At 33.9% G+C, this 26048-nt stretch overlaps 1 protein-coding gene across 1 annotated transcript in view; it reads right to left on the reverse strand.

The window, feature by feature from the left end:
- LOC106730764 (ATP-binding cassette sub-family A member 3-like) overlaps positions 1–26048 on the reverse strand; it is a 104914-nt gene that overhangs the window by 36831 nt on the left and 42035 nt on the right. Inside the window, exons 14-20 of the mRNA XM_032460895.1 lie at positions 18848–19002; positions 11567–11722; positions 11015–11225; positions 8575–8725; positions 5267–5365; positions 1415–1586; positions 342–636 (exon numbers count right to left, since the gene is read on the reverse strand). Of these exons, the coding sequence (XP_032316786.1) occupies positions 342–636; positions 1415–1586; positions 5267–5365; positions 8575–8725; positions 11015–11225; positions 11567–11722; positions 18848–19002 (1239 nt within the window). The remainder of the gene's footprint in view (positions 1–341; positions 637–1414; positions 1587–5266; positions 5366–8574; positions 8726–11014; positions 11226–11566; positions 11723–18847; positions 19003–26048) is intronic.

Here is a 26048-nt window from a genome sequence, read left to right on the forward strand (position 1 = left end):
CTGTGAGAGCTTAGAAAAACATTTTTGTATTCTGGTCAGAATAAAAATCTATGCTAAATTTCACAACAATATAGTATTTTGGCTCATTACCTGTCCTCTGAAAAGTGATGCAATTAGCTGAAGGACACCTACAGCCAAAATGCTTCCATTAATTATTAACTTCTGTGGCCAGGTGTCTTGACATGTACATTTTTGGCCTCTAATAGCTGCCCCTAAGATACTGGCAAATAGTAGGAAAAGAAAGAAAGGGGTAGCTAAATAGCATAGTTAAGTTCCTTCTTTGCAAGTGATACACATAGATCTTCATATAGCAGCAGTCTTTTTTTCCCTAAGGATTTTACCTTGTACTTTACGAAGTTCTTGATTTTTAAGCTTTAGAAAAATCTCAAGGTTCTTTACGATGTTCAGAGCCAGATCAGAATTCCCAGAAATTGAGTAAGGCACAATTGTTCGACCATATTGACTCAAGTCCATTTCTCTGGCAGGTGGCTCAGAATCTAAGTTTAGACTTGAGAAGAGGTAAGTAGTGACAAACAAAATTACTGACATCTGTAGCAATGACAACTTCCAATTGCGCCAAGTGAACAGTGCTCTCTTCATAAACATGGAATGAAACTGCTGGCAGTATAGTAGAAACTAAAATGAGAAAAGGAACATAGCATTAGAATTGCTGGTGATCCAAGGATGATGTTCATATTGAAATCCAATTCTTCAAATTTTTATAGAAGATATATGCATCTTATATAAATATATCCTTGAATTTAACCCAAGAAAACAAGATGGTATGAAAATTTTTATTTTGTAAGATACTAAGGGAAAAGATTAAGATCTGGTTTCTTACCTAACTACACTGAAAGTCTTATTGAGATAATTTTATTCATTAATATACTTGTAGTATTTCTGATCAAAAACAAAGTAAATTTCAAACAATTATTAAATTAATATTAATAATTTAATATTAAACTATAACCTTCCCATTTCTCCAATTCAAGGGAAATATCCCCATAAAACTTGTATATAACTATTATCTTTTTCTAGGTTTTAGTATACTAAGTATGGTTCATATTGAGAAAATGCCCCTAATCTGATTAACAAATATCTTCTAAAAGTCATAATTCTAGGGTCTTGTCTTAGAACTGAACAAAGGGAAAATATATGAAAAATGAATGAGAACTTTTCAAAGTGATTCTGAGAAATAACAAAGATGAGGGTAGCATAGCTGTGATCTTTATCTAGAACCTATGTCTCCTGCATCAGGAAATTAATGGGGTTGTACTACAGACTGTTCCATATCTGCCTGGCTCTTCTATGGCCAAACTCCAAACATGTTTTAAATTCAGTTAGTTAAGAATGTGTACATGTTATATACCCAAACCAAACATACTGAGTTTACATTCTTAGGGAGTATGCTCACCCCAGTATTAAATTTAATGTTAGCAATTTCATTCAATCTGGAAAAAACTGGTCTGTTGCAATTTCTGGACACATTCTTATTCTGCTTCATGTCTTGTCTTATTTTTTTGCTCTTCAGAGGAGTAGACTGGGTAGGGCGAACATTCATCTGGGAATCTGCCAGCCTATTGACCCTACATACAGACACGTACACAAAAAAAGCACAAAACATTTTGACTGTAGCCTCAATTGGTTTTATTTGGGGAATGTCAAACAAGCTTCCCAATTTGGAAGGCTCTTTGATCTTTCCCACTGATTGTCAGGTGTATTGTATGGAGGCAGCATGATAACATGGCTCTCAATAACCCAGTCAGAGGAACTGCCAATCTGTGGCAAAGTTCCTACCATTCTGAAGTAACATGAAAAAAACGGTTAGAATATATTGTATATTCCACTAAACTGAACTCATTCAAATGAAAAGACTTACCTTTAATCAAAGGAAATAACTTTCCTTTGGGGGTTAAATGTTCTTTATGTTATGAAATGATAGGGACATTGGATAGTAAGATTTTTAAGTCCTCACATTTCTCATTAGTGCCTGTGTCTGAAGTTGGGTCTTTTGGTGTGGATACTTAAGAAGGATAAAGAGATATATACAACTAATTACAATCTAAGGAAAAAAAATGCTAAGAGAATAACAGAAGAAAAATATATATAATAGTATATTAAGAGACAGGAAAGATGAATTTACACCAGTCAGAGGGGTAAAACACTGGGTAGAAAATTTATGATTTAAAAGGTGTATTTTTTTACTAAGCCACAGAACTATCAAAATCTTTTTAATACCTTCCTGTTAGCATTTTTATGGAATACATAAATTCTGACCTATGATATTCACAAGTAGATCAATAACCTCTACCCTTTAAAAACCATATATCAAATACTATTAAAAATCCTGCTTTCAAATACCCCTCCAACATATTTTAAAATTGACCCTAAAGTCTGGAGGACTATTGTGCTTTTAAAATAAAATCATTGAGATTTCCTTTCAAGATGGCAGAGTAGAGGCAGATGGAGCTCACTGCCTCTCAGATGGAGCTGATGGAGCTCAGACACACCAAGATCACTGCAGAACAGCTAGTGATAAAAAAGACTGGAAACTACCAGAAAGGATCTTCTGTAACTAAAAACTTACAGATGAAACCATGACAAAACCAGTAGGAGGGGTGGACTCATGATATAATCAGTTCCCATACTCCTTGGGTGTGCAACCCACAAACTAATACCTAGAGATAACCCTGATGAGATATTATTCCTCTACTCTGGGGAGCCTGATGTGGGACTCAGAACTCTCATGACCATGGGAGAACCTCTACAATATATTTATTCTCCAGTTTGTGTCTGGCCTATTTCACTTAGCATAATGTCCTCCAGTTTCATTCATGTTGTCACAAATGGCACGATTTCCTTCTTTTTTAAGGCTGAATCAAATTCCACTGTGCATGTATTTTCTGCTATAAAAACTGAAAGCATTTATATTAATGGATTTCAATACGGATATTCAAAACAATTGCCTGCTGTGTTGGCAGTTTTCAAATGCATGAGATCTGTCTTCTTTTTAAAATTTTATTTATTTATTATTGATTGATGATTTATTGAAGTATAGTCAGTTACAGTGTGTCAATTTCTTGTGTACAGCACAATGTCCCAGTCATGCATATACATACATCTATTTGTTTTCATAAAAGGTTATTACAAGATATTGAACATCGTTCCCTGTGCTATACAGAAGAAACATTTTAAAAATCTATTTTTATATATAGTGGCTAACATTTGTAAATCTTAAACTTCCAAATTTATACCTTCTCACCCTCTTTCTCCGGTAACCATAAAATTGTTTACTATGTCTGCAAGTCTGTTTCTGTTCTGTAGATGAGTTCACAGTGTCTTTTTTTTTTTTTTTTTTTTTAGATTCCACATACGAGTGATATCATATGGTTTTTTTCTTTCTCTTCTTGGCCTACTTCACTTAGAATGATGATCTCTAGGTCCATTCATGCTGCTGCAAATGGCATTATTTTATTCTTTTTTTTTATGACTGAGTAGTATTCAATTGTATAAATATACAGCAACTTCTTTATCACCTGTTGATGGACATTTACGTTGTTTCCATGTGTGCCTATTGTAAATAGTGCTGCTATGAACACTGGGGTGCATGTATCGTTTTGACTTAGAGATATATGCCCAGGAGTGGGATTGCTGGATCATATGGTAAGTCTATTTTTAGTTTTTTTGATCATTCTTCATACTGTTTTCCATCGTGGCTTACCAATCTACATTTCCACCACATAGTTTAGGAGATTAACTAATTTAAAAGAATTGTCAGTTCACCATTTTGAGCACACAGCATGTAGACAGAATTTTGTGACATCAAAAACATAAAGAGTGAGCCAGAGCTATAAAGGAGCCATTTTTGTATGTTATTTGAGTTAAACTGGTATAAATTCAAACTGGAGTGTTGTAAATTTAGGATGCTATGTATAATCCCCATGGTAAACACAAAGAATATCACCACAGAATATACACAAAAGAATTTAGGATGCAACTTAAATATTTTACTACAAAAAAATCAATTAAACACAAAAGAAGACAAATGCAGAAAGCGAGGGACAAAAAATGCTATGGTGCATATAGAAAATAGCACAATGACAAGTAGGCACCTCCTTATCAGTAATTACTTTAAATGTAAATTGTTTTAATTCTCTAATCAAAAGACAGAGATTGGCAGAATGGGTGAAAACACATTATCCAACTAGATGCTGTCTACAAGAGTCTCACTAGAGATCTAAGGACAAAAGAAGGTTGAAGGTGGAAGAATGGAAAAAAGATATTCTGTGCAAATCATGACCAAAAGGGAGCAGAGACGGCTACACTATTATGAGGCAAAACAGACTTTAAAATGAAAAATGTTCCAAGAGACAAAGAAGGATATAATATATAAATAAAAGTTTCAGTATAGCAAGAAGATGTAACAATTATGAACATTCACATGTCTAATTATATACCATGAAAATAGACAAAGCAAAAACAGAATATAAAGGAGAAATAGATGGTTCTATAACAATAGTTGGATACTTCAATACCCTACTCACAATAATGAACAGAACAACCAGACAGAAAATAAGGAAGGAAATAGAAGATGTTAACAACTCAACAGCAAACGAGAGCTAACAGATATATACAGAATATTCTACCCAATAATAGCATGCACATTCTTCTAAAGTGCACATATGTCATTTTTCATGATAGACCATATGCTAGGCCACAAATTAAGTCTCAGTAGATTTAAAAGTATGGATATAATGCAAATTATCTTCTCTGACCTCAAAAGGATGAAGTTAGAAATCAGTAACAAAAGTAAAACTGGAAAAGTCACAAAATTGTGGAAATTAATATGTCTCACATCAATTTAATTCTTAACCACACCAGAAGAATTTAGAAGAGTAGAAGACAATTTCTTCCTCCCTGGCAGAAACATGCTTAGGTCAAAAATTTAGTCATTTCTAGTATAGACGCCAAGTTAGAACTAAAACTTTTCCTATAATGAGATAGATACTCTTTTTTTTTTTTTTAACTAACTCTTAAATCTTCTGCTATGAAAAGAAACACGCAGCAAGGCCCAAGCTCAAAATCTTTACATATTCTTAGCTGAATATGCAGAAATATATTAGCATAACATATTAACATACTTGAAAAAATCCATAACTGTGAATACTTCCTTCCAGGTCAAACTGGGTGGGGTTTGCTCTCAAACTGATGTGAGATTTTACGGGTGCAAGTAGTTTTATTTTTAAGGTCATTATTTATTACTCACTTTAGGAAGACTTCTTCCATGGTAGTGATTGAAGCACCAAAGTTAGCAATGCCCAGCTCTTTTTGATTCGTTTCCAGATCGTTAAACAGAGCTTCAAACCTGGAAGGAGAGAAGGAAGAGGAAAGAAAATACTAGCACTAGTCTAAATACATTTTATTTTATTTTCTATTAAATGGAATTAAGAAATAAATATGTGAGCACTTACTTTTCTCTCATTTAATACTTAATTTTATTTCCAATTGCATTTAAAATTTTTTAATGTGGTAAAATATATAAAACCTTGCATTTACCATTCCATCATTGTAAGTGTTAAATTCATGTTAAGTTTAAATTCAAGCTGCACTAAGCACATTCACAAGTTGTGTAATCATCATCATCATCCATCTCCAGAACTATTTTATGATCCAAACTAAAACTCTATAGATCATAAAACTATTCCGATTGGAATAGGAATAATTCTCTATTCTTCCATTCCCTGAACTTCATTTTACTTTCTGTCTCTATTAATTTGCCTATTCCATGTGCCTTATGTGAGTTGGAACCATGCTTTCTTTGTCCTTATTTTTCCTGGCGTGGCTTATTTCACTTAGCATAATTCTTTCTAGGTTAATCCATATTGTAGGATGCATCAGAGTTTCATTCCTTCTCAAGGCTGAATAATACTCGTTGTTTGGATATACAGCATGTTGCTATCCATTCATCCATCAATGGGCATTTGGGTTGTTTCTACCTTTTGAATTTTGTGAATAATATTGCTATGAACTATGGTGTACAAATATTTGTTGGAGTTCCTGCTTTCAATTATCTTGAGGATATGCCTAGAAGTGAAATTGATGGATCACATGGTAATTCTGTGTTTAACTTTTTGAGGAGCTGTCATACTGTTTTTCACAGCAGATGCACCATTTTACATCCCCAGTAGCAATGCACAGGTTTCTAATTTCTCTCCATCCTCATTAATATTTGTCATCTTTTGTGTTTTTGATTTGCATTTCCCTAATGAGTAGTTATGTGCTTATTGACAATTGGTACATCTTCTATGGAGAAATGTATATTCAAGTCCTTTGCCCATTTAAAATCAGGTTGTTAGGTTTTTTTGTTAGATGACTTTTTAATATTATTTTGTTTCATAATGATTTCTGGTTAGCCATGGGCTAGAAATGTTTAGTAGATCATTTTTCTGTAATGCTTATTGTGAAACAAATGGAAGTAAGAGATATACACCTTACCAAATTTCTCCCTACTGTCAGTTGCTCTTTGATATAAATTCTTCTATTCTTCTAAAAATTATCAATTTCTTTTGTGTAAGTGTTAAGGACTACAGTTATAGTTAATTTATTCACATGTAGTTCCTACATCAAATGGAAAAGAGTGCTCAAATTACAGGAGGGATAAATCACTAGACAACAGAAAATGGAGTTAGTGAAGTCCAAGCTGAGAACTGAGAGAGGATGTCATCAAATAGCTAGGTGAGTTGTATGGAAGTGTTGCTAATTGTGCTGTGGTTACTATCAAGGAAGAATTAAGTGTTTTAGGTTCAAAACACCCTAACCCATTCACTTCTTAAACACTCTCACTCTCAGTAAGGATCTATCAAGGATATGTATGATTACCCTCAGACACGGTGGACTAAAAACTCCATCTTCTAAATATCTCTATATTTTAGCTGAATTTCACTTCCATCTAACTCTACCCAGCTTTGATAATTGGTTCTACTCTTACCCTTCAGTTCAGTCTGACCCCACTTCCTATAACAACTCTTCACATGAATAATTGTTGTCTTATTTTTCCCTACTGTAAAGACCTATTCTGTGAGCTACATGGACTATGGACATTTTATTCTGGTTGTTTTTTTCTCTTTCAATACTTGGTTTAAAATTATCCTATTAAAGAAAATTTCATTCTGAGCGAACACATTCTTCCCCAACTTCATAATTTACTTCTGTGCCATGTTTGATCCACTGTCCCTGGCCCAGAAATTCACATCTAATGTGTTGATATTAATCTGTGCGACTAGTTATTCATTTCTCAGAGATTCTTCCATGAGCTGTCTTCCATGTCTGAAGTATTTAGTAGGAAGACACAATGAAAATATTACCCATTTCTAAATTCTTACATTTCCTGTTTTGGACTTAATGATATATTAATTATTCATGGTTTCTTCTGATAATATCATTTGCATACATATTATATGGGAAGGGCTGGTGTTGTGCTAAGTTTAAGCAGCTTCTCTAACATGTTTCTTTCAGAGACACTCTGCACTTCCAGATGTTAAAAATACAATGCAATGTTAAAAGTACCCAACAAAACCTCTGCTGAATCAATGTCCCATTGTAGTTTCTTTCATTTCCCTTACTCTTCCTCATGACTGGGGCTGAGGTTCACCCCAACTGTCTCAATACTGATCCATGCTCCTGCTTTTCAAGAAGGTTCAGATTTACTCTCTGAATAAGTGTAGCTCTATCAAGTAATTTCTCTTCCTTTTATTCCTCTTCTAGGATACAAAATATGATTACTTTCATATCTCTTCATTTACTGGAGTCTTGGCGGCCTGACTCCTGTGTGTTACTTCCTTCATTCTACCAGAAGGTCTATAAGAGATAGACATGTAAAGCAATATCCTACAAATTGTTCTTCTCTTCTTGTGTACGCCAGCCACCGTGCACCTACGGGACATCTAGGTAGTAGTAACTTCAGACAAGAAGATAAAAATGGTGCACTCCCTGAAGGTTAATGATGCATAAGTACCCTTACCTTCCATTTCTCTTAGCTTAAAATTAGAATCCCAGGTAGAATTATCATCCCTGTGTCTCCTCTGTATTATTAATTTGGCTAACTACTGAGATCAAACTCCCTGTTTTCTCTACGTCTTCGTCACCCTTGCTCCAAGAGTTGCCATTTAAACTACTTTTTTCTTTCATCATCTTAATATTCTCCTGAACCTTACTCACTACATAAAATTTGTATACCATAAACATTTTACCATTAGTTATACACTATTTAACACCAGGAAGCTAGCTATAGGCACTAGTTTGCAAACTTTCCTACACACACACACACAGACACACACAAACCCCAGAGGAAAAATATCAAATAAGCCTTGAATAGACTCAAATTTATGAGGCAATCCTCTGTACAGTGAGAGGAATCTTCAGCTGTGAACTTCTCAACTTCAGTTGACAAATGATACCTGTAACTGGAGATCTTGCTTGTTAGCAAAACACTACTCACTAAGCTTACTAAACTTGGAAAATTCAAAATGGTTTCTGGCACCCAAAACATTCACGTAGAAATCTCTGAATCTATACCTGTGTGTATGCTCTTTGGGTAGGATAAATGATAATTCTGCTCCAAAACAGTTTTCCAAAACGGCACCCGGAATATGAGACTGAATCATTGCAGAGACCTCATCAACATCACAATGTGGTTCCCTCTCCATGACTATGTGATATCCAGCACCTGAGAGAAACCATTTAGAAGACCAGATGAAGTAGTTTTGTACTTTTTCATTTCCCTGTAGGACCAAATTTGGCTCGCCATGATTCAGGTACCCAGGTCCACAGGGAAGAAGACATGGTATGTCGTAGACATTTTGTTATAACTCTGAGGAGTCTCACACCTGAAACTTCCAAATGTTGTTCCAAGAACTAAGACATTGAATAAATAGCAACTTCCTCTATAATTTCAATAATTTTCTTGATGAAAGACAATAATTTAGTGTATATAACCAGATACAGTATATGTATGAAAAAAAGCCCCTGTTATCTAGTTAGTTATTTTTGAAACTCTAATCTTGATAAATATTCATTTATTATCATTGGCTGTCCACTGTGTATTAAGTATTCATCTAGGCCCTACAGATAGAACAGTGAACAAAGCATGTAAAAATTCCTGCCTCCTTAAGAGCTACTTTCTAGTCAAAGGAGACAGATACTAATAAAGAGGAGGAAGTTAGAATAAAGGATGTGTTAGATAAAATAAAGCAAAGAGGGGAGATATGAAATGTTGAAAGAATGTTGTTAAATTTTAGATAGACATCTATGGAAAGCCCAAGAATATGATTTTTGATAAGGATCTCAAAGAAATCAGAGAACTTTATACTTAATTAGTACTTTGCCTATATAGAGAAATTACTTTAAAGGAATTGGAGGAAAACATCATTGCTTTTAAATATGTGCATTTCAAATTGTCATTGTACTTGCATTTATATTCCTTAAATCATTTATAAAAAGAGTAACAGGTTTTAAGTATAGATCTCTTAGCTGATAATCTGGTTTATTTACCTGGCTTATGGTGGGGAAGACACTATTACTCCATTTTGCAAATGAGGCAACTGACATCCAGAGAATGAAGTGACTTATCCATTATTTACCAGCCATGGGGACCCAAGCTACTTTTGGTTTACTTACAAGATTATATGTAAATTACTTTTTACTTCTCAAGAATCATGACAATAAGCTTCTCAACTGTCTGTCCTTTTGGGTCGCCAATCAATAGAAAATATCTTCTTTGACAGAGAGGCAAAGTAGTTAGTGAGAGGTGTATACTGATACCAACGTGGAATTTTGTATGCTATCAAAGAAGTGAACACAAATCCCATGCTTTCGAGTAAAATGCAAGAAGTTCAGCTTAAGCATATTGAAAGTTTAGTACCTATAAAAAGGGACTTGAACATCCCAAAATATTATGACTTTAATATATCTAGTTATATATATGTTGTATTATTTTACCAAAAAATAGTAAAGTTAGTGAATATTAGAAATTATTGTATTTATTTATCAAAAGCATAGCTGTTTAAATCATGTGTCCCTTATCTCAGGCTAACACCCAATTCAAATGGCATAAATAATTTTGGATATAGAATCCCTTACAAGTCAACTGTAAAACTCAAACCTATAAGATGATTATAAACTTTGAACTAACTGGGTATATAAATACGACTTAGATAAATTTTTGATATACCTGAGCCATAGTTCTGTATTCTGCAAAATGGGGTGGTTGTTATGAATATTAAACATGCTATATAAAGTGGATACCATAGTAACCAGTATGGAGGAAATAATTGAGATCAGTTGAATAAATGCAAATACTGAATAAATGAATGAGGAAGCAATTCATCCTTATCTCCATTTATGTTTATACCCTCTAAATTGGGATTCCTATTACTGTAATTTTAGCCTTCAATAGTTCACTGTTTGATGTATTAGTTTTATCTCTCAAAAAAGCTTTATCAGAGTCAAAGACTCTTTTATTTCACTTATATGATTTTTTCATTCTGCACTACATCTTCATTGTCAATTGCCACATTTTAGAATTATCTCATCACACTGGGGAATTGATATTAGTTTGGCAAATGAGATATGAGGATCAGAAATAATTGATTTATCTACTTTCTCTCTTCATAAACCAGTCACTCACCTAAAATGAACCTATTAGAGGTCACAACTGCATTCCAGGGACAAAGAAAACTGTTAGTAGGTGCAAAATGGAAGATACAAGCGTAGGTTTTGTAGACTTTGATAAAAGCATTTCCTAAGTCTAAAGTTATGTATCAGAGAAAGAGTGAGTATATGTAAAGAATATCCAGATTCTAAAGGGCCTTAAAAAGCAATTAGAACAGTTGTGACCTAATTACTAGGACAGAGGGAGTCACCAAAGTTTTTGATATATACACAAAATATAATTAAAATCTTGTTAGCAGACTACTAAGGCACCAATATCCTAAGAATGATCAAAGGGAGGAGAGACCATATATTTGTTTCAGGAATATTGAAGAGCCACAGCACCGCAGGGTCCCATTGATCATGATGGCAATTCGGTCACCCAGGACGTCAGCTTCATCCATGTAGTGGGTGGTCAGTAAGATGGTACGATTGTGTTTAAATTGCTGAAGGAGATCCCAGGTGGCCCTCCTTGAGACTGGGTCCATGCCAGATGATGGTTCGTCAAGTATCACTACCTAAAAACCAGAAGAACAATTCCATAACCATTGATGATTGATGATATGCTACTTGTGGGATAATTTACCACTTGAGGGGAACACATTTAAGCAAATATGGAGAGTCTAGACTAAAAATAGTGGTAAAAACTCTAGGAAAAATAATAATCCCAAACTATAATATATCAGTTAAGCCAATAATGCCATTTCCTTCTGATTATTACTGGCAATGTTCCTTTAAGATTCACATGAACTCTCAGGTTTTCTTCAGCTGAGTTTTCTAGACCAGCTGGCAGAAATCCATTTTTAGTGCCCCTCTCTCTGCCCACCCACCCTCTCTCTCATTCTCTCTTTCTTAATACCTTGGAGCCCCCTGAAAGTGCTATAATGATGGAGAGTTTGCGCTTCATTCCTCCACTCAGTGACTGTGAAAATGCATCACGCTTTTCTAGCAGGTTAAAAGTAGACAGCATATGGTCAATTTCCACAGGAGACACTTTGTGGGATACACTTTTTACCTAGAAAGAGGAGCCAGAATTTACACGGTGCATCCAATTTTATCCTTAGAATGTTCTTAGATCATAAGGTTTTTTTTTTTAATATATCTATATACATAAATGAAGTTTCTTGTAATCTTATCCTTAAAATATTTTATACCAGCTCTTTTGTGACATCAGCTATGTAGTGTCTTCTTCCCATTGCCTCCCTTTATGTCTAAAGGAGAGTTCCTAAAAAAAGAATTTTCAGAATTTATAAAGACACCTGAAGATCATGAATAGAGGCAGACAAGAAACCTATCTCTAGCTTCCAGGTATGATGAAGTAAACACACACACCCCTTTATCTCCCACTGAACTCGATTATTAAACCTGGAGAACTATAAAAAGTAAACATCAGCAGTTGGATCAGGAAGAACATCATAATCTGAAGTGCCACTGAACCAGTGTTGAGTTTACCATCTTTCCCTTATGTATCCTCCAGCCTGAGCTGAAAGCAATCCAAAGCCTGGAAGTGAGCACTGTAGTGCAGACAGAATGAGGTTAAGGATAAATCCTCTAGAAGAGTGGAAAAGGGAAAACTCCTAAAGCTCTGAGGAAATGTGGGAGGGGCAGTCCCATTTTTCCCCCTCTGTTCTCTTGTGCTCCACCCCATGGGAAGTCTTGGGACAGGAATGATGGGAAGAGTAGAAAAGAGTGGGAATCCAGCAAGAGCCAAAACTCTGAGGGAGCAGAATCTTCTTCTCAGTTCAGTAGACCCATGGCTCAAAAAAGACATAACCAAACCCAATCACTTTTTACCATTTTGTCTTCCTGCCACTTGCATGTGGCACAATCATGAAAGCGGGCAATTTCTGGCTGGAGGACTAAAAGGGAAATCCTGGGGAACCAGAATGTTAGGGAGAAAACAGCAGAGTGGAACAGGAAAGTAATATCATAAAGTTGTTTATAAACTCATGTGTTTAACCCATTATTTGCACACATGGATCTAATCCTAATTAGTATAGCAACTTTAAAAATTACACTAATGAATAAACTCCTATACAGGTATGAGCTGACCGTGGGAGAGACTGGACTAACACCCCAAAGTCTTTGAAACTGACACTGGAACCACAGCCCAAATATAAGATATAAATAACATGGAAAGTCTCATGAGGTATTGTTGAAAATATCTAGGATAAAAAGAAAAATTACTTGGCACACAAAGAATCATAAAATTCTCAGCTCACATCAGAAAAGACAATCAACAGATATTAATGATTGGATGGCATGGATGTTGGAATTAACATAGAAAGTATCATCCAACTATAGATGATGTGCTCAATAACGGAACAGATGTGATAGAGGAAAGAGTCAATGAACTTGAAGACAGATCAATGAAAATTATCCAATCTGAAGAGAAAAAAAGATTGAAGATAATGAAACAAAGCCTAAGGGACTTTTGAGACAACAACAAAATGTCTAACATTCATGTCACTGAAGTTCTAGAAGAAGAGAAAAAAGAATACGTGGGTAAAATAATATTTGAAGACATAGTGACTGAAAAGTTCCCATGTTTGGCAAAAGACACAAACCTACAGAATGAAGAAGCTTATTGAACCAGATCAAGAAAGATTCAAAGAAATCAAAACCAGACAAATCACAACCAAATTCCTGAAATGTAAAAATAAAGAAAAATATTGAGATCACCTAGAAACAATGACAAATTATCTACAGGAAAACAATTCAGATGGTTATGGATTTTTCATCAGAAACCATGCTGTCCATTATTTGGAACCACATTTTTTAAGTGCTGAAAGAAAAGAACTGTCAACTTAGATTTCTGTATCAAGCAAAAATATTCCTGTGGAATGACAGTGAATTAAAGATACTCTCAGGTGAAGGAAAAACTAAGTGAATTAATAGCTAACGGTATCGATATAAAACATCTGATGAATGTTTTTCAAACAAAAGAAATTTAACAGAAAACTTGGAACTTCACAAATGATAAAAGTACAACAGAAATGGTAAATACAAAAACTATTATTCTCTTATGGTTCTTTCAACATGCTAGATGATTTTAAGCAAAAAATATAACATTTTTCTGATAATGTTTTCAATATATATAGGTGTAATGTATAACACCTATAGCATAAAGGAAGGTGGATAAAACACCTGCAATGTGGTAAGGTTTCTACATTCCATATAAAGTTGGAAAACGCTGATTCTAAATAACTGTGAAAAGCCTAGTCTATATTTTGTAATCCTTAGAGCAACCACTAAGAATGTGGATGAGAGATATAGTAAAAATCACAATTGACAAATTAAAACAGAATACTAAAAAATGTTTAAATAACCAAAAAGAAGACTGGAAAGTAGAAACAGAGGGAAAGTGCAGTGAGAAGAAACAGAAAACAAATAATAAAATGGTAGATTTAAATCCAAACATATCAATACTTAGATCAAAAATAAATGGTCTAAACACATCAATTAAAAGATACATTATCAGATTGTATTAAAAAATATGAGTTGGCTACACAATGTCTACAAGAAACTCATTTAAATTTTAATTATATAGGTAGGTTTAAAGTGAAGTATTTGAAGAAGATATACTATGCAAACACAAATCAAAAGAAAGCTGGAATGGTTATATTAGTATCAGATAAAGTTGACTTCAGAGCAAAGAAAAGTACCAGAGATAAAAGAGGGACATTACATTTTGATACTGTGACAGGGTCCTAAATAATCTTACATATGCATAACCTAACAATAGAACTTAAAACAGAGAAAACAAAAAGGAATAACTGAAATGATGAATAGAAAAATACATGACTATAATAGGAAATTTCAGTACTCCTCACTCAAATACTGAACCACTAGGCAGAAATCAGCAAACGTAACAGAAGAACTAAACAACAACCTTAAGTTACTGAACCAACTGATGTTTATAGAAAATTCCAACCTAACAGCATAAACATTCTTCTCAGGAGCATATAACAGTCACCAAGACACCATATTTGGGTCATAAAACTGTAGCAATTTAAAAACATTTGAAATAACAACAAAGTATGATCTCTGACCAAAACAGAATTAAACTAAAATAACAGAAAGAAAATAGGACAACTTTTCATCACTTGACATTAAAGAAAATATTTGTAAATGATATTAGTCACAGAAGTCTCAAGAAGCACAGAAAATATTTTGAACCGAATAAAAATGAAAATATAGCAAGTGAGATAAAAATTTGTGGGATGTAGCTAAGGGAGTACTTAAAGAAAAACCATAGCGATAAATGCTTACATTGGAAAGAAAAAACACCTCAAATCAATTGCCTAAACTTTGACCTTAGAAACAAGAAAAAGGAGAGCAAAATCCCTAAATGCAGTCAAAGGAAGAATATAATAAATACATAGACTTAATGCATGAAATAAAAAAGCAAAATGTAATAGAGAAAAATCAATGAACTTAAAGCTAATCTTTGAAAAGATAATGAAACTGGCTAAACTTTTAGCATGAATGACAGAGGAAAAAAGAGAATTACAACTTATCAATATGAAAAAGAAGAGATGATATTACTACAGACCCACAGACATTAAAAGGATAATGAGCGAATACTGTAAGTTGTCAACTTAGATGAAATAGAGCAATTCCTCAAAAATCACAAAGTACCATACCTCATCCAATATGAAATAAATAACTTCTGAATATTCCTATAACTAATATTCCTTAAACAAATTGGATTTGTTTTTTCCCAGCTTTATTGAGATGCAATTGATATTTAAAAACTGTAAGCATTTAAGGTGGACAACTTTACACATATATTATATGGAAATTATCACCACAGTCAAGCTAATAGTGACATTCATCACCTCACACAATTTCTGTTTTCTTCCTTTTTTCTCCCTGTGGTAAGAAACATTTAAAATCAATCATGTCAGCAAATTTCAGTATGAAATACAGTATTGTTAACTCATCGTTGTACATTAGTTCTCCAGAAATTGTTCTTCTTGAACAACTGATACCTTGTTGTCAGTTGACCAAAATCTCCCCATCTCCCTATCCACTCCCAGTCCCTGGTAACTACCATTCTGTTCTCTGCTCCTATGAGTTTGACCGTTTTAGATTCTACATACAAGTGAGATCAGGCAGTATTTGTCATTCTGTGTCTAGTTTACTTCACTTAGCATGATGTCCTCCAGGCTAATCCATGTTGTCACAAATGTCAGGATTTTCTTATTTTTTTAAGGCTGAATAATTTCCATTACATACAGGTATACCACATTTTTTTATCCTTTCATCTGTTGATGGACATTTAGGTTGTTTCTATATCTTGGTTATTGTGAATAAGAGTGCAGATATCTCTTCAAGATCCTGATTTTGTGTCCTTTGGATATACATCTAAAGTGGGACTGCTGGATGGCTCTTAAATAAATTGAATCTATGGTTTAGAACATCAAAAAATAAATCTCCAGATTCAGGTGGTTTTACTAGTAAACTTTACCTAACATTTAAGAAGAAATAAATTAAAATCAATTAATTAATCAATTAAATAAAAATAAAATAAATTAAACAATTTATAATTTTTTTCTAGAAAATAGAAAAGGAAGGAACACTTCCCAACCCTGATACTAACATCAGACAAAGGCAAAAAGAGGATACAGGCTAATACACCTCACAAACTTAGTTCTGAACAAAACATTACCAAACCAAACTGGGACATGAATTAAAGAAATCCATGACCAAGTGAGGATTATCCTCTGAAGGTAAGGCTGTTTAAATATTTGGAAATCAATCAGTGTAATCCACCACATTAACAGTCTAAAGAAGAAAAACCACACAGTCATTAATAGATACAGGAAAAGCCTTTGGTCAAACGCAATATTCACTCATAATAAAAACTCTCAGCAAACTGAAAACAGAAACAACGTTCTCAAATGTGATAAAGGGTATACACAAAAATCCTCTTGGTGATGAAAGACTGAATGCTTTCCCCCTGAGATCAAGAACAAGTCAAGAATGCCCATTTCAATAATCATATTCAACAACATACTGTTCCTAGCCAGTGAAACAGGAAAGAAAAAGAAATAAAAGGAATACAGACTGGCACACAAAAAAGAAACTCTCCCTATTCTTTGATGACACGATTGTGTACAAAACCACAGACACTACAAAAAAAAAATCCTAAACCTAATAAGTGAGCTTATTAACAAGGTCAGAAGATAATAGGTCAACATGCAAATATCAGTCATTTTTCTGTGTACAATAAATGAATTAGAAATTAAAAAATTAAAATCTCCAAATAATGAAATGGAACACACACGCACACACACCCCTAGTAAAGTAAGTATTGAATCTGTATACTGAAAACTAAAAATGGTGATAAAAGAAATCAAAGACCTAATTTAATGCAGAGAGATACTTGAAATCTCAACATAGTAATAATGTTAATTCTCTCCAAAGTGATAAGTAGATTTAATGCAGTACTGATCAAAACCACAGCAGAACTTTTGTAAACATACAAAAGATAATACAAAAAAATTTTAAGAAGGGCCAAGCAGCTGTAATAGCTAAAATCTTTTTGGAAAAGAATATAGTTGGTTACACAGCACTATTTATATTGAGACCAAATGCAAAGCTACACTACTGAGGACAGTGTGGTATTTGCAAAGGGATATACACATAGATCAATAGAACAGAAAAGAGAGCTCAGAAATAAGCCCATAGAAATACGACCATTTGATCTTTTACAAATGTGCAAAAACAACTCACAGATGAACAAACAGCATTTTCAAAAATTGGTGTTAGAACAATTAATCTATATGCAAAAAATGAACGAGACCTAAACTTTTCATCTTTATACAAAGACTAACTCAAAATGGATCATAGATCATAGTGTAACATATAAAACTACAAAAATTTGGAAGAAAATACAGAATAAAATTTTCATTTCCTGCGGTTAGGCACAGAGTTCTAGAAAAGATAGCAAGAACCAGAACATTAAGAAAAACGTGATAGAAACTGAATTTCGATACTTAAAAACTTTTGCCCTGCAAAACACCTTGTCAAGAAAATGAAAAAATAAGCTACAGTTGGGGGAAAATACTTGCAAAGCACATATGCAACAAAGGACATATCTAGAATATATAAAGAATTCTCAAAAATTCAATAATAAGGAAACAAACAACCTGTATTTTAAAAAAGGACAAAGGGTCTGAACAAATATGTCACCAAAAAGGCTATGAAAATGGCAAATAAGCACATAAAAGATGATCAACATCATTAACTATCCACAAAATGCAAATTAAAACCATGATTACCTAGAACTACACATCTATTAGAGTGGTGAATTTAAAAAAGTAGTAATATCAAGTTTTGGCAAGTATGTGGAGCACTTAGAACTCTCATACATTGTTGGTGGGGTTGCCACTCTGGAAAACAGTTTGGCAATCCCTTATAAACACTTATACTATGATCCAGTTATCCTACTCTGAGAGAAGTAAAAACTTATGTTTGTTTATGAAACTCAAAACAGATTTATTTATACTCATCAAGCTTGGAAATAACCCAGGTGTCCTTCAGTTGGTACACTGTGTTACATCCAAACATGAAATACTACTTAGCAATTAAAAGAAACACACTGGTGATTTCAAAATTGTAGAATAGATAAACAAGATTATACTGTATAGCACAGGGAAATATACACAAAATGTTATGGTAGTTCACAGAGAAAAAAATGTGACAATGAATGTGTATATGTCCATGTATGACTGAAAAATTGTGCTGAACACTGGAATTTGACACAACATTGTAAAATGATTATAAATCAATAAAAAAAAGAAAAGAAACACACTGGTGATCATGCAACAGCACAGATGGATCTCAAAGGCACTATGCTCTGTGTAAGTAGATAATCTCTGAAGATTACATACTATATGACTCCATTTATGTGATATTCTCAACAAGACAAAACAGCTGTGATAAAGGACAGACCAGTGGTTACCTGGGGAGAGGGATGAATACAAAGGAATTGCATGAGGGAGTGTTTTGGGGTTATGAAACTGTTCTGTATCCTGATTGTGCTGTTGATTAAGTGAGTTAAATTTCATAGATCTGTATAAAAAGGGAAAGAAGTTAAATTTCCCATACAATTAAAAAAAATCTGACTCACCACAGAGTAGAAAAAAAGGTGTTCTGACAGTGTCAGGTCATTAAACAACAAGTCATGCTGAGGGCAGAAGCCCAAGCTTTCTCGAATCTTAGTTATGTTCTTTGTGATGTCATATCCATCAACATAGACCTCTCCTCTTGTGGGAGGGTAACGACCTACAAATAAGCCAGAGATACGACAAAAGCTGAATTTTGGTGAGAGAACATAAGATGTTGCAAGTTAGCACCTCAGATTCAGTCTATCTGTGAATTACTCCAAAGAATTAGCACTGATTCCCACAGAAGAATACTTACAGGAAAATATCAAGAGTTATACCTGGAATGTGGGATTAGCTGTCTTAATTTTCTTTTTCCTTTCTTTTTTGCTTATATATATTTATTTTCTACAATGGGTATGGATTATATTGGTAATAAAAACATTTACATAATTTGCTATGTTTCAATGTATTTACCAGTTACTGTATTTGTGAACTGTATAGGTACTGTACAGATGCTGTGAAAAACAGAAAAGTCTGGAATATTTAACTTTTCCCCTCAAGAAATTTAAATATTAATAACAGTAAGTCCAGGGTTTGTGGTGAATTATTTGGCAATATATAAAAAAGAAAATATAAGACCATTCAAACCATATGAATCATTTATCCTATTTATAAATATATTTTTATTGAGATATCATTGCCATATAATAATATATTAGTTCTAAGCATATAACATAATGGTTTGATATTTGTATATATTGTGAAATGATCAAGATAATAAATCTAGTTAACATCCTGCACCATAGCGTAGTTACATTTTTTTCTTATGAGAACTTTTAAGATTTAATCTATTAGCAACTTTCAAATTTACAGTATAGTATTATTAACTGTAGTCACCATGCTGTAATTACAATCCCATGACTTGTTTATTTTATAATTGGAAGCTTGTAATTTTCGACCTTCTTCATCCATTTAGCCCAGTCCCCATGCCTGGCCTCTTACAACCACCAATCTGTTCTTGGTATTTATGAGTGACTTATATATATATTTTTAGATTCCACATATAAGTAAGGCCATGCAGTATTTGTCTGTATCTCACTTATTTCACTTAGCGTGATGCCCTCAAGTTCTGTCCATGTTGCCACAAATGGCCAGATTTTCTTTTTTTAATGTCTGAATCATATTTCATTGTATAACATACCACATCTTCTTTATCCATCCATCTACCCATGAGAACTCGCATTTCTAACACATTTCCAGGTTAACGTTTAAAATGCTGCTGGTCAGAGGACCAGACTTTGAGAATCACTGAATTAGGGTGAAGGCTACACTGCTAAATAAGAGAGGCCCCAAAGAATCTTTAAGACAGAAATTTTGCATTCATATGAAAACTCCAAGGTGAACAACCCAGGTTGGTAGGAAGATCAGCTCCACATCTTCCTGACCCATTCATCCATGGAAGAACATGTAGTTTACCTCTATGTCTTGGCTGTTGTAAACAATGTTACAATGAACATGGGTGTGCATATATCTTTCTGAGTGAGTGTTTTCATTTCCTTCAGATAAATATCCAAAGTGGGATGGCTGAATCATATAGTAGTTCTATTTTTTTTTTTTTTTTGAGACTCCTCCATACTATTTGCCATACTGGCAATACCAATTTACAATCCCACCAACAGGGCATGAGGGTTCCCTTTTGTCTACATCTTTGCTAATACTTGTTATTTCTTGTCTTTTTCTCTTATCTTTTTTAATAATAGCCATTCTAACAAGTGTAGATGATAAATCATTGTGGTTTTGGTTTGCATTTCCCTGGTGACTAGTGATTTGAGCACCTTTTGATGTACCTATTGGTCATCTGTATGTCTTTTTGGAAAACTGCTATTCAGATCCTGTCCATATCTTAAAATGGATTTTTTTTTCACTATTGAGTTGCAGGGTTTCTTTACATATTTTGCATATTAAAACCTTGTCAAATACATCATTTGCAAATATCTTCCTTCATTTGGTAGGTTCCTTTTCACTTTGTTGATGGCTTCCTTCTTTAAATGATTTGTTTTAATTGAAGTATAGTCAATTTACAATGTAACATGTCAATTTCTGGTGTACAGCATAATGTTTCAGTTATACATGTATTTGTTTTCATATTGTTTCATTATAGGTTAATACAAGATGTTAAATATAGCTCCCTGTGATATACAGAAGAAACTTGTTTAACTATTTTATATATAGTTGTTTGCATATGCAAATCTTGAACACCCAATTGATCCCTTCCCACACCCTTCCCTTCCAGGTAACTGTAAGTTTGTTTTCCACGTCTGTGAGTCTGTTTCTGTTTTGTAAATAAGTTCATTAGTGTCTTTTTTTTTTTTAAGATTCCATACATAAGTGATATCATATGGTATTTTTATTTCACTTTCTGGCTTACTTCACTTAGAATGACAATCTCCAGGTCCATCCATGCTGCTGCAAATGACATTATTTTATTCTTTTTTAAGGCTGAATAGTATTCCATTGTAGAAATACACCATGGCTTCTTTATCCAATCATCTGTTGTTGTTTAGGTTGTTGCCATGTCTTGGCTATTGTAAACAGTGCTACTATGAACATTGGAATGCATGTACTTTTTCAAAGTAGAGTTCCATCCAGATATATGCCCAGTAATGGGATTACTGGATCATATGGGAAGTCTATTTTTAGTTTTCTAAGGAAACTCCATACTGTTTTCCACAGTGGCTACATCAAACTACATTTCCACCAACAATGTAGAAGGGTTCCTTTTCTCCACATCCTCTCCAGCATTTATCATTTGTGGACTATTTAATGATGGCCATTCTGACTGCTGTGAGGTGTTATGTCATGGTAGTTCTGATTTGTATTTCTCTGATAATAGCAATATGAAGGATTTTTTCATGTGCTTATTGGGCATTTGTATGTCTTAATTGGAGAATTGCTTCTTTAGGTCTTCTGCCCATTTTTGGGTTGGCTTGTTTGTGTTTTTTTATTAAGTTGTATGAGCTCTTTATATATTCTGGAAATTAACCATCAGTCCCATCATTTGCAAATATCTTCTCTCATCCCGCTGTCTTTTTGTTTTGCTTAAGGTTTCTTTTACTGTGCAAAAGCTTCTAAGTTTAATTTGGTCCAATTTGTTTATTTTTGCTTTTATTTCTACTGCCTGGGTAGACTGCCCTAGAACATAGCTAAGATTTATGTCAGAAATATTTTGCCTGTGTTTTCTTCTAGAAGGTTTATAGTTGTCTTGTCTGATATTTAAGTCTTTAAGTTTATTTTTGTGTATGGTGTGAGGGAATTTTTTCTAATTTCATTGATTTACATGCAGCAATCAAGATTTCCCACAACCACCTGCTGAAAAGATTCTTTTCTCCATTGTATATTCTTGCCTCCTTTGTTGAAGATTAATTAACCATAAATGTGTAGGTTTAATTCTGGGCTCTTTATTCTGTTCCACTGATCCATATGTCTGTTTTTCCAGCAATACCACAGTGTTTTGATTACTGTAGCTCTGCAGTATTGTCTGAAGTCTGGGAGGGTTATTCCTCCAGCTTCATTCTTTTTCTTCAAGTAATGCTTTGGAAATTCTGGGTCTTTGTGACTTCTTATAAATTTTAGGATTATTAGTTCTAGTTCTGTGAAAAATGTCCTGGATAATTTGATACGGATAACACTAAATCTGTAAGTTGCTTTGTGTAGTATGGCCATTTTAATACTATTTCTTCTAATCCAAGAACATGGAATATCTTTCCATTTCTTTAAGTCACCTGAATTTTCCTAATCAATGTTTTGTTGTTCTCCACGTAAAAGTCTTTCACCTCCTTGGTCAGTTTTATTCCTAAGTATTTTATTTTTCTGGAATGGGATTTTAAAAGGGATTGTTTCTTTACTATCCTTTTCTGATACTTCATTGTTAGTGTAAAGAAATGCAACTGATTTCTGTATGTTAATCTTGTATCCTGCTACCTTGCCCAATTCTTTTATCAGCTCTAGCAGTTTTTGTGTAGAGCCTTTAGGGTTTTCTATATATAGTATCATGTCATCCACATATAGTGCCAATTTTACCTCTTCTCTTCCAATTTGGATCCCCTTCATTTCTTTTTCTTTTCTGACTGCTATGGCTAAGACTTCCAATACTATGTTGAATAGAAGTGGTGACCAATGTTCATAGCAGCATTATTTACAATAGCCAAGACATGGAAACAGCCTAAATGTCCATCAACAGATGACTGGATAAAGAAGACGTGGTATATTTATACAATGGAATACTACTCAGCCATAAAAACTGACAACATAACGCCATTTGCAGCAACATGGATGCTCCTGGAGAATGTCATGCTAAGTGAAGTAAGCCAGAAAGAGAAAGAAAAATACCATATGAGATCGCTCATATGTGGAATCTAAAAAAAACAAAAACAAAAACAAAAAACAAACAAAGCATAAATACAAAACAGAAATAGACTCACAGACATAGAATATAAACTTGTGGTTGCCAAGAAGGCGGGGGGTGGGAAGAGATAGACTGGGATTTCAAAACTGTAGAATAGATGAACAAGATTATACTGTATAGCACAGGGAAATATACACAAGATCTTATGGTAGCTCACAGAGAAAAAAATGTGACAATGAATATATATATGTTCATGTATAACTAAAAAATTGTGCTCTACACTGGAATTTGACACAACATTGTAAAATGATTATAAATCAATAAAAAATGTTAAAAAAAAAAAAAAGAAGTGGTGAGAGTGGGCACCTTGTCTTGTTCCAGATTTTAGTGAGAAGGTTTCAACTTTTCACCATTGTGTATTATGTTGGCTGTGGGTTTGTCATAAATAGCTTTGATTATGCTGAGATGTGTTTCCTCTATACCCACTTTGGTTAGTTTTTTTTTTTATATATATAATAAATGTGTGTTGAATTTTATCAAATGCTTTTTCTGCATCTATTGAAATGATCATGTGATTTTTGTCCTTTCTTTTGTTGATGTGGTGTATTACATTGATTGATTCGTATGTTGAAACCTCCTTGTGTCCCTAGGATGAGACCAACTTGATCAAAGTGTATGATCTTTTTTATATATTGCTGGATTCTGTTTGCTAATATTTGGTTGAGGATTTTCACATATATGTTGATCAATGATATTGGCCTGTAATTTTCTATTTTGGTAGTGTCTTTGGTTTTAGTATCAGGGTGATGGTGGCTTCATAGAATGAGTTTTGGAGTGTTTCCTACCTCATCAATCTTATGGAAGAGTTTAATAAAGATTGGTATGAATTCTTATTTGTATGTTTGGTAGATTTCCCCAGTGAAGCCATCTGGTGCTGGACTTTTGTTTGCAGGGAGGTTTCTAAATTACAGATTCTATTTCACTTCTATTTCAGCCATTATTTCTTTAAAAAAAATATTACTACTTCCTCTTATTTTTCTGGGACTCCCATAATGAATACAGTTGCCCACTTGATGATATTTATAAGTCATCTAGACTCTTTTCTTCATTCTCTTTGCTTCGTTACTCCTCTGACTTGCTAATTTTAAATGACTTGTCTTCAAGTTCATGGATGTACTCTTCTGCCTGATCAAGTCTGCTGTTGAAATTCTCTAATGAATTTTCAGTTTAGTTATTTTTTATACCCAGAGTTTGTCTGGGTTTTTAAAAAATAATTTCTATCTCTGTTAGTATTTTGATTTTATTAATGTTTCATTTTCTGCATTTAATTTCATTGTCTGCATTCTATTCTAGATCATTGAGCATCTTTAAAATGAGTTTTTGTTGAGTAATTCAGAAATCTGCCTCTCTTAAGAGTTAAGTGCTGGAGTTTGTTTTGTTCCTTTGATTGGGACATATTTCCTTGTTTCTTTGTATGTCTTGTGAGGTTCTGCTGAGATCTGAACATTGAGATCTGACACCTCTCTCAGTTTTTATGGCCTGGCTTCCTTTACGGGAAGTCCTTCACCAATCAGCTCAGCTAGAGGTTTGAGGATCTTTCAAATCTTTTCTGGGATGTCTTCTCCAGGGTTGTGTCTCTGTGTTGATATATCCCAGCATATATCTGTTTTCAACTGTCTTAGTTTCCTTAAGCAGTTGGAGGTTTTGGTTTCAGTTTCTGTTGTATTCATATTCTATACTCTGTTGCTCCCTGCCTGCAGAATTGCAAACTTCCCTCAGCTTTAAAGCACTTTAAAGTGTTACAGAGCTTGCCTCTTTTTTTCTGTGGATTTCAACCTGCATTCATACCTCGTTGCCACTCCTGTTAGTGTTCTATTAAGCAAGACAGAAAACAGTCCCTTTAGCAGCCCCCAGACAAGCCAGAACATTAAATGCAAGTTTCAGTCTTTTCTTTCTGTCCCAAGGAAGAATTCTGGCATTGGGAAGTTTCCTCCTCACTGTGCCACGCCATGCTGGAGGAAGGATTAGGTGAGAAAATGCCACAACCTTCATACCCTTTTTGGTAATGGCTATGCATTCATTTGTGTGATGCAGCTTCCAAAATTGTTTCTAGAGTTTTTCATAAAGGTATTTTTGTCTGTATATTGTTGTTAACTCAGTGTCTCTGCAGTGAACAAGGGCCTGGAGCTTCCAAGTCCACCATATTGCTGATGTCACTCTCACTTCCTATTGTCTCTCTGTTGCCCTTTTCTTCATTTAGCATTGCTTCATTGCTGTACGTCTTTGCCTGTTTCCAGAGTTCTGACAAAACTGGTGCTGACATTTTGTGCTAATTTGTCGATTTTGTCTGTGACGGTACTGCAACTTGGCACTACCTCCTCTGCCGTTTTGCCCTGGATGGTTGCTTTTGAGCTGCATTTGTTGTATGAATAGGATTTCAATATGTGGAGAGTTGATTCAGTCATTTTCAATGAGAGAAAGGGCATGAGCACACATAGATGGGAAAGTGCATAATGTATTTTCTTAAACAACATATAAAGTATGGCACTTCACACCTGTCAGAATGGCTATTATAAAAAGAAGACATAACAAGTGTTGGCAAGAATGTGGAATATGCTGGTGGGAATATGACTGGTGAGAATATAGAAAACAGTGTGGAAGTTCCTCAAGAAATTAAAAATAGAACTCCCATATGTAGTTCTATTCATACCATATAATCCAGGAATTCTACTTTAGAGTATTTATCCAAAGAAAATGAAACCACTGATGTGAAAAAATATATGCATCCCCATGTTCACTGCAGCATTATTTACAATAGC

The sequence above is a fragment of the Camelus ferus genome, chromosome 18 (genome assembly GCF_009834535.1).
Source record: "Camelus ferus isolate YT-003-E chromosome 18, BCGSAC_Cfer_1.0, whole genome shotgun sequence".
Classification (NCBI taxonomy): domain Eukaryota; kingdom Metazoa; phylum Chordata; class Mammalia; order Artiodactyla; family Camelidae; genus Camelus; species Camelus ferus.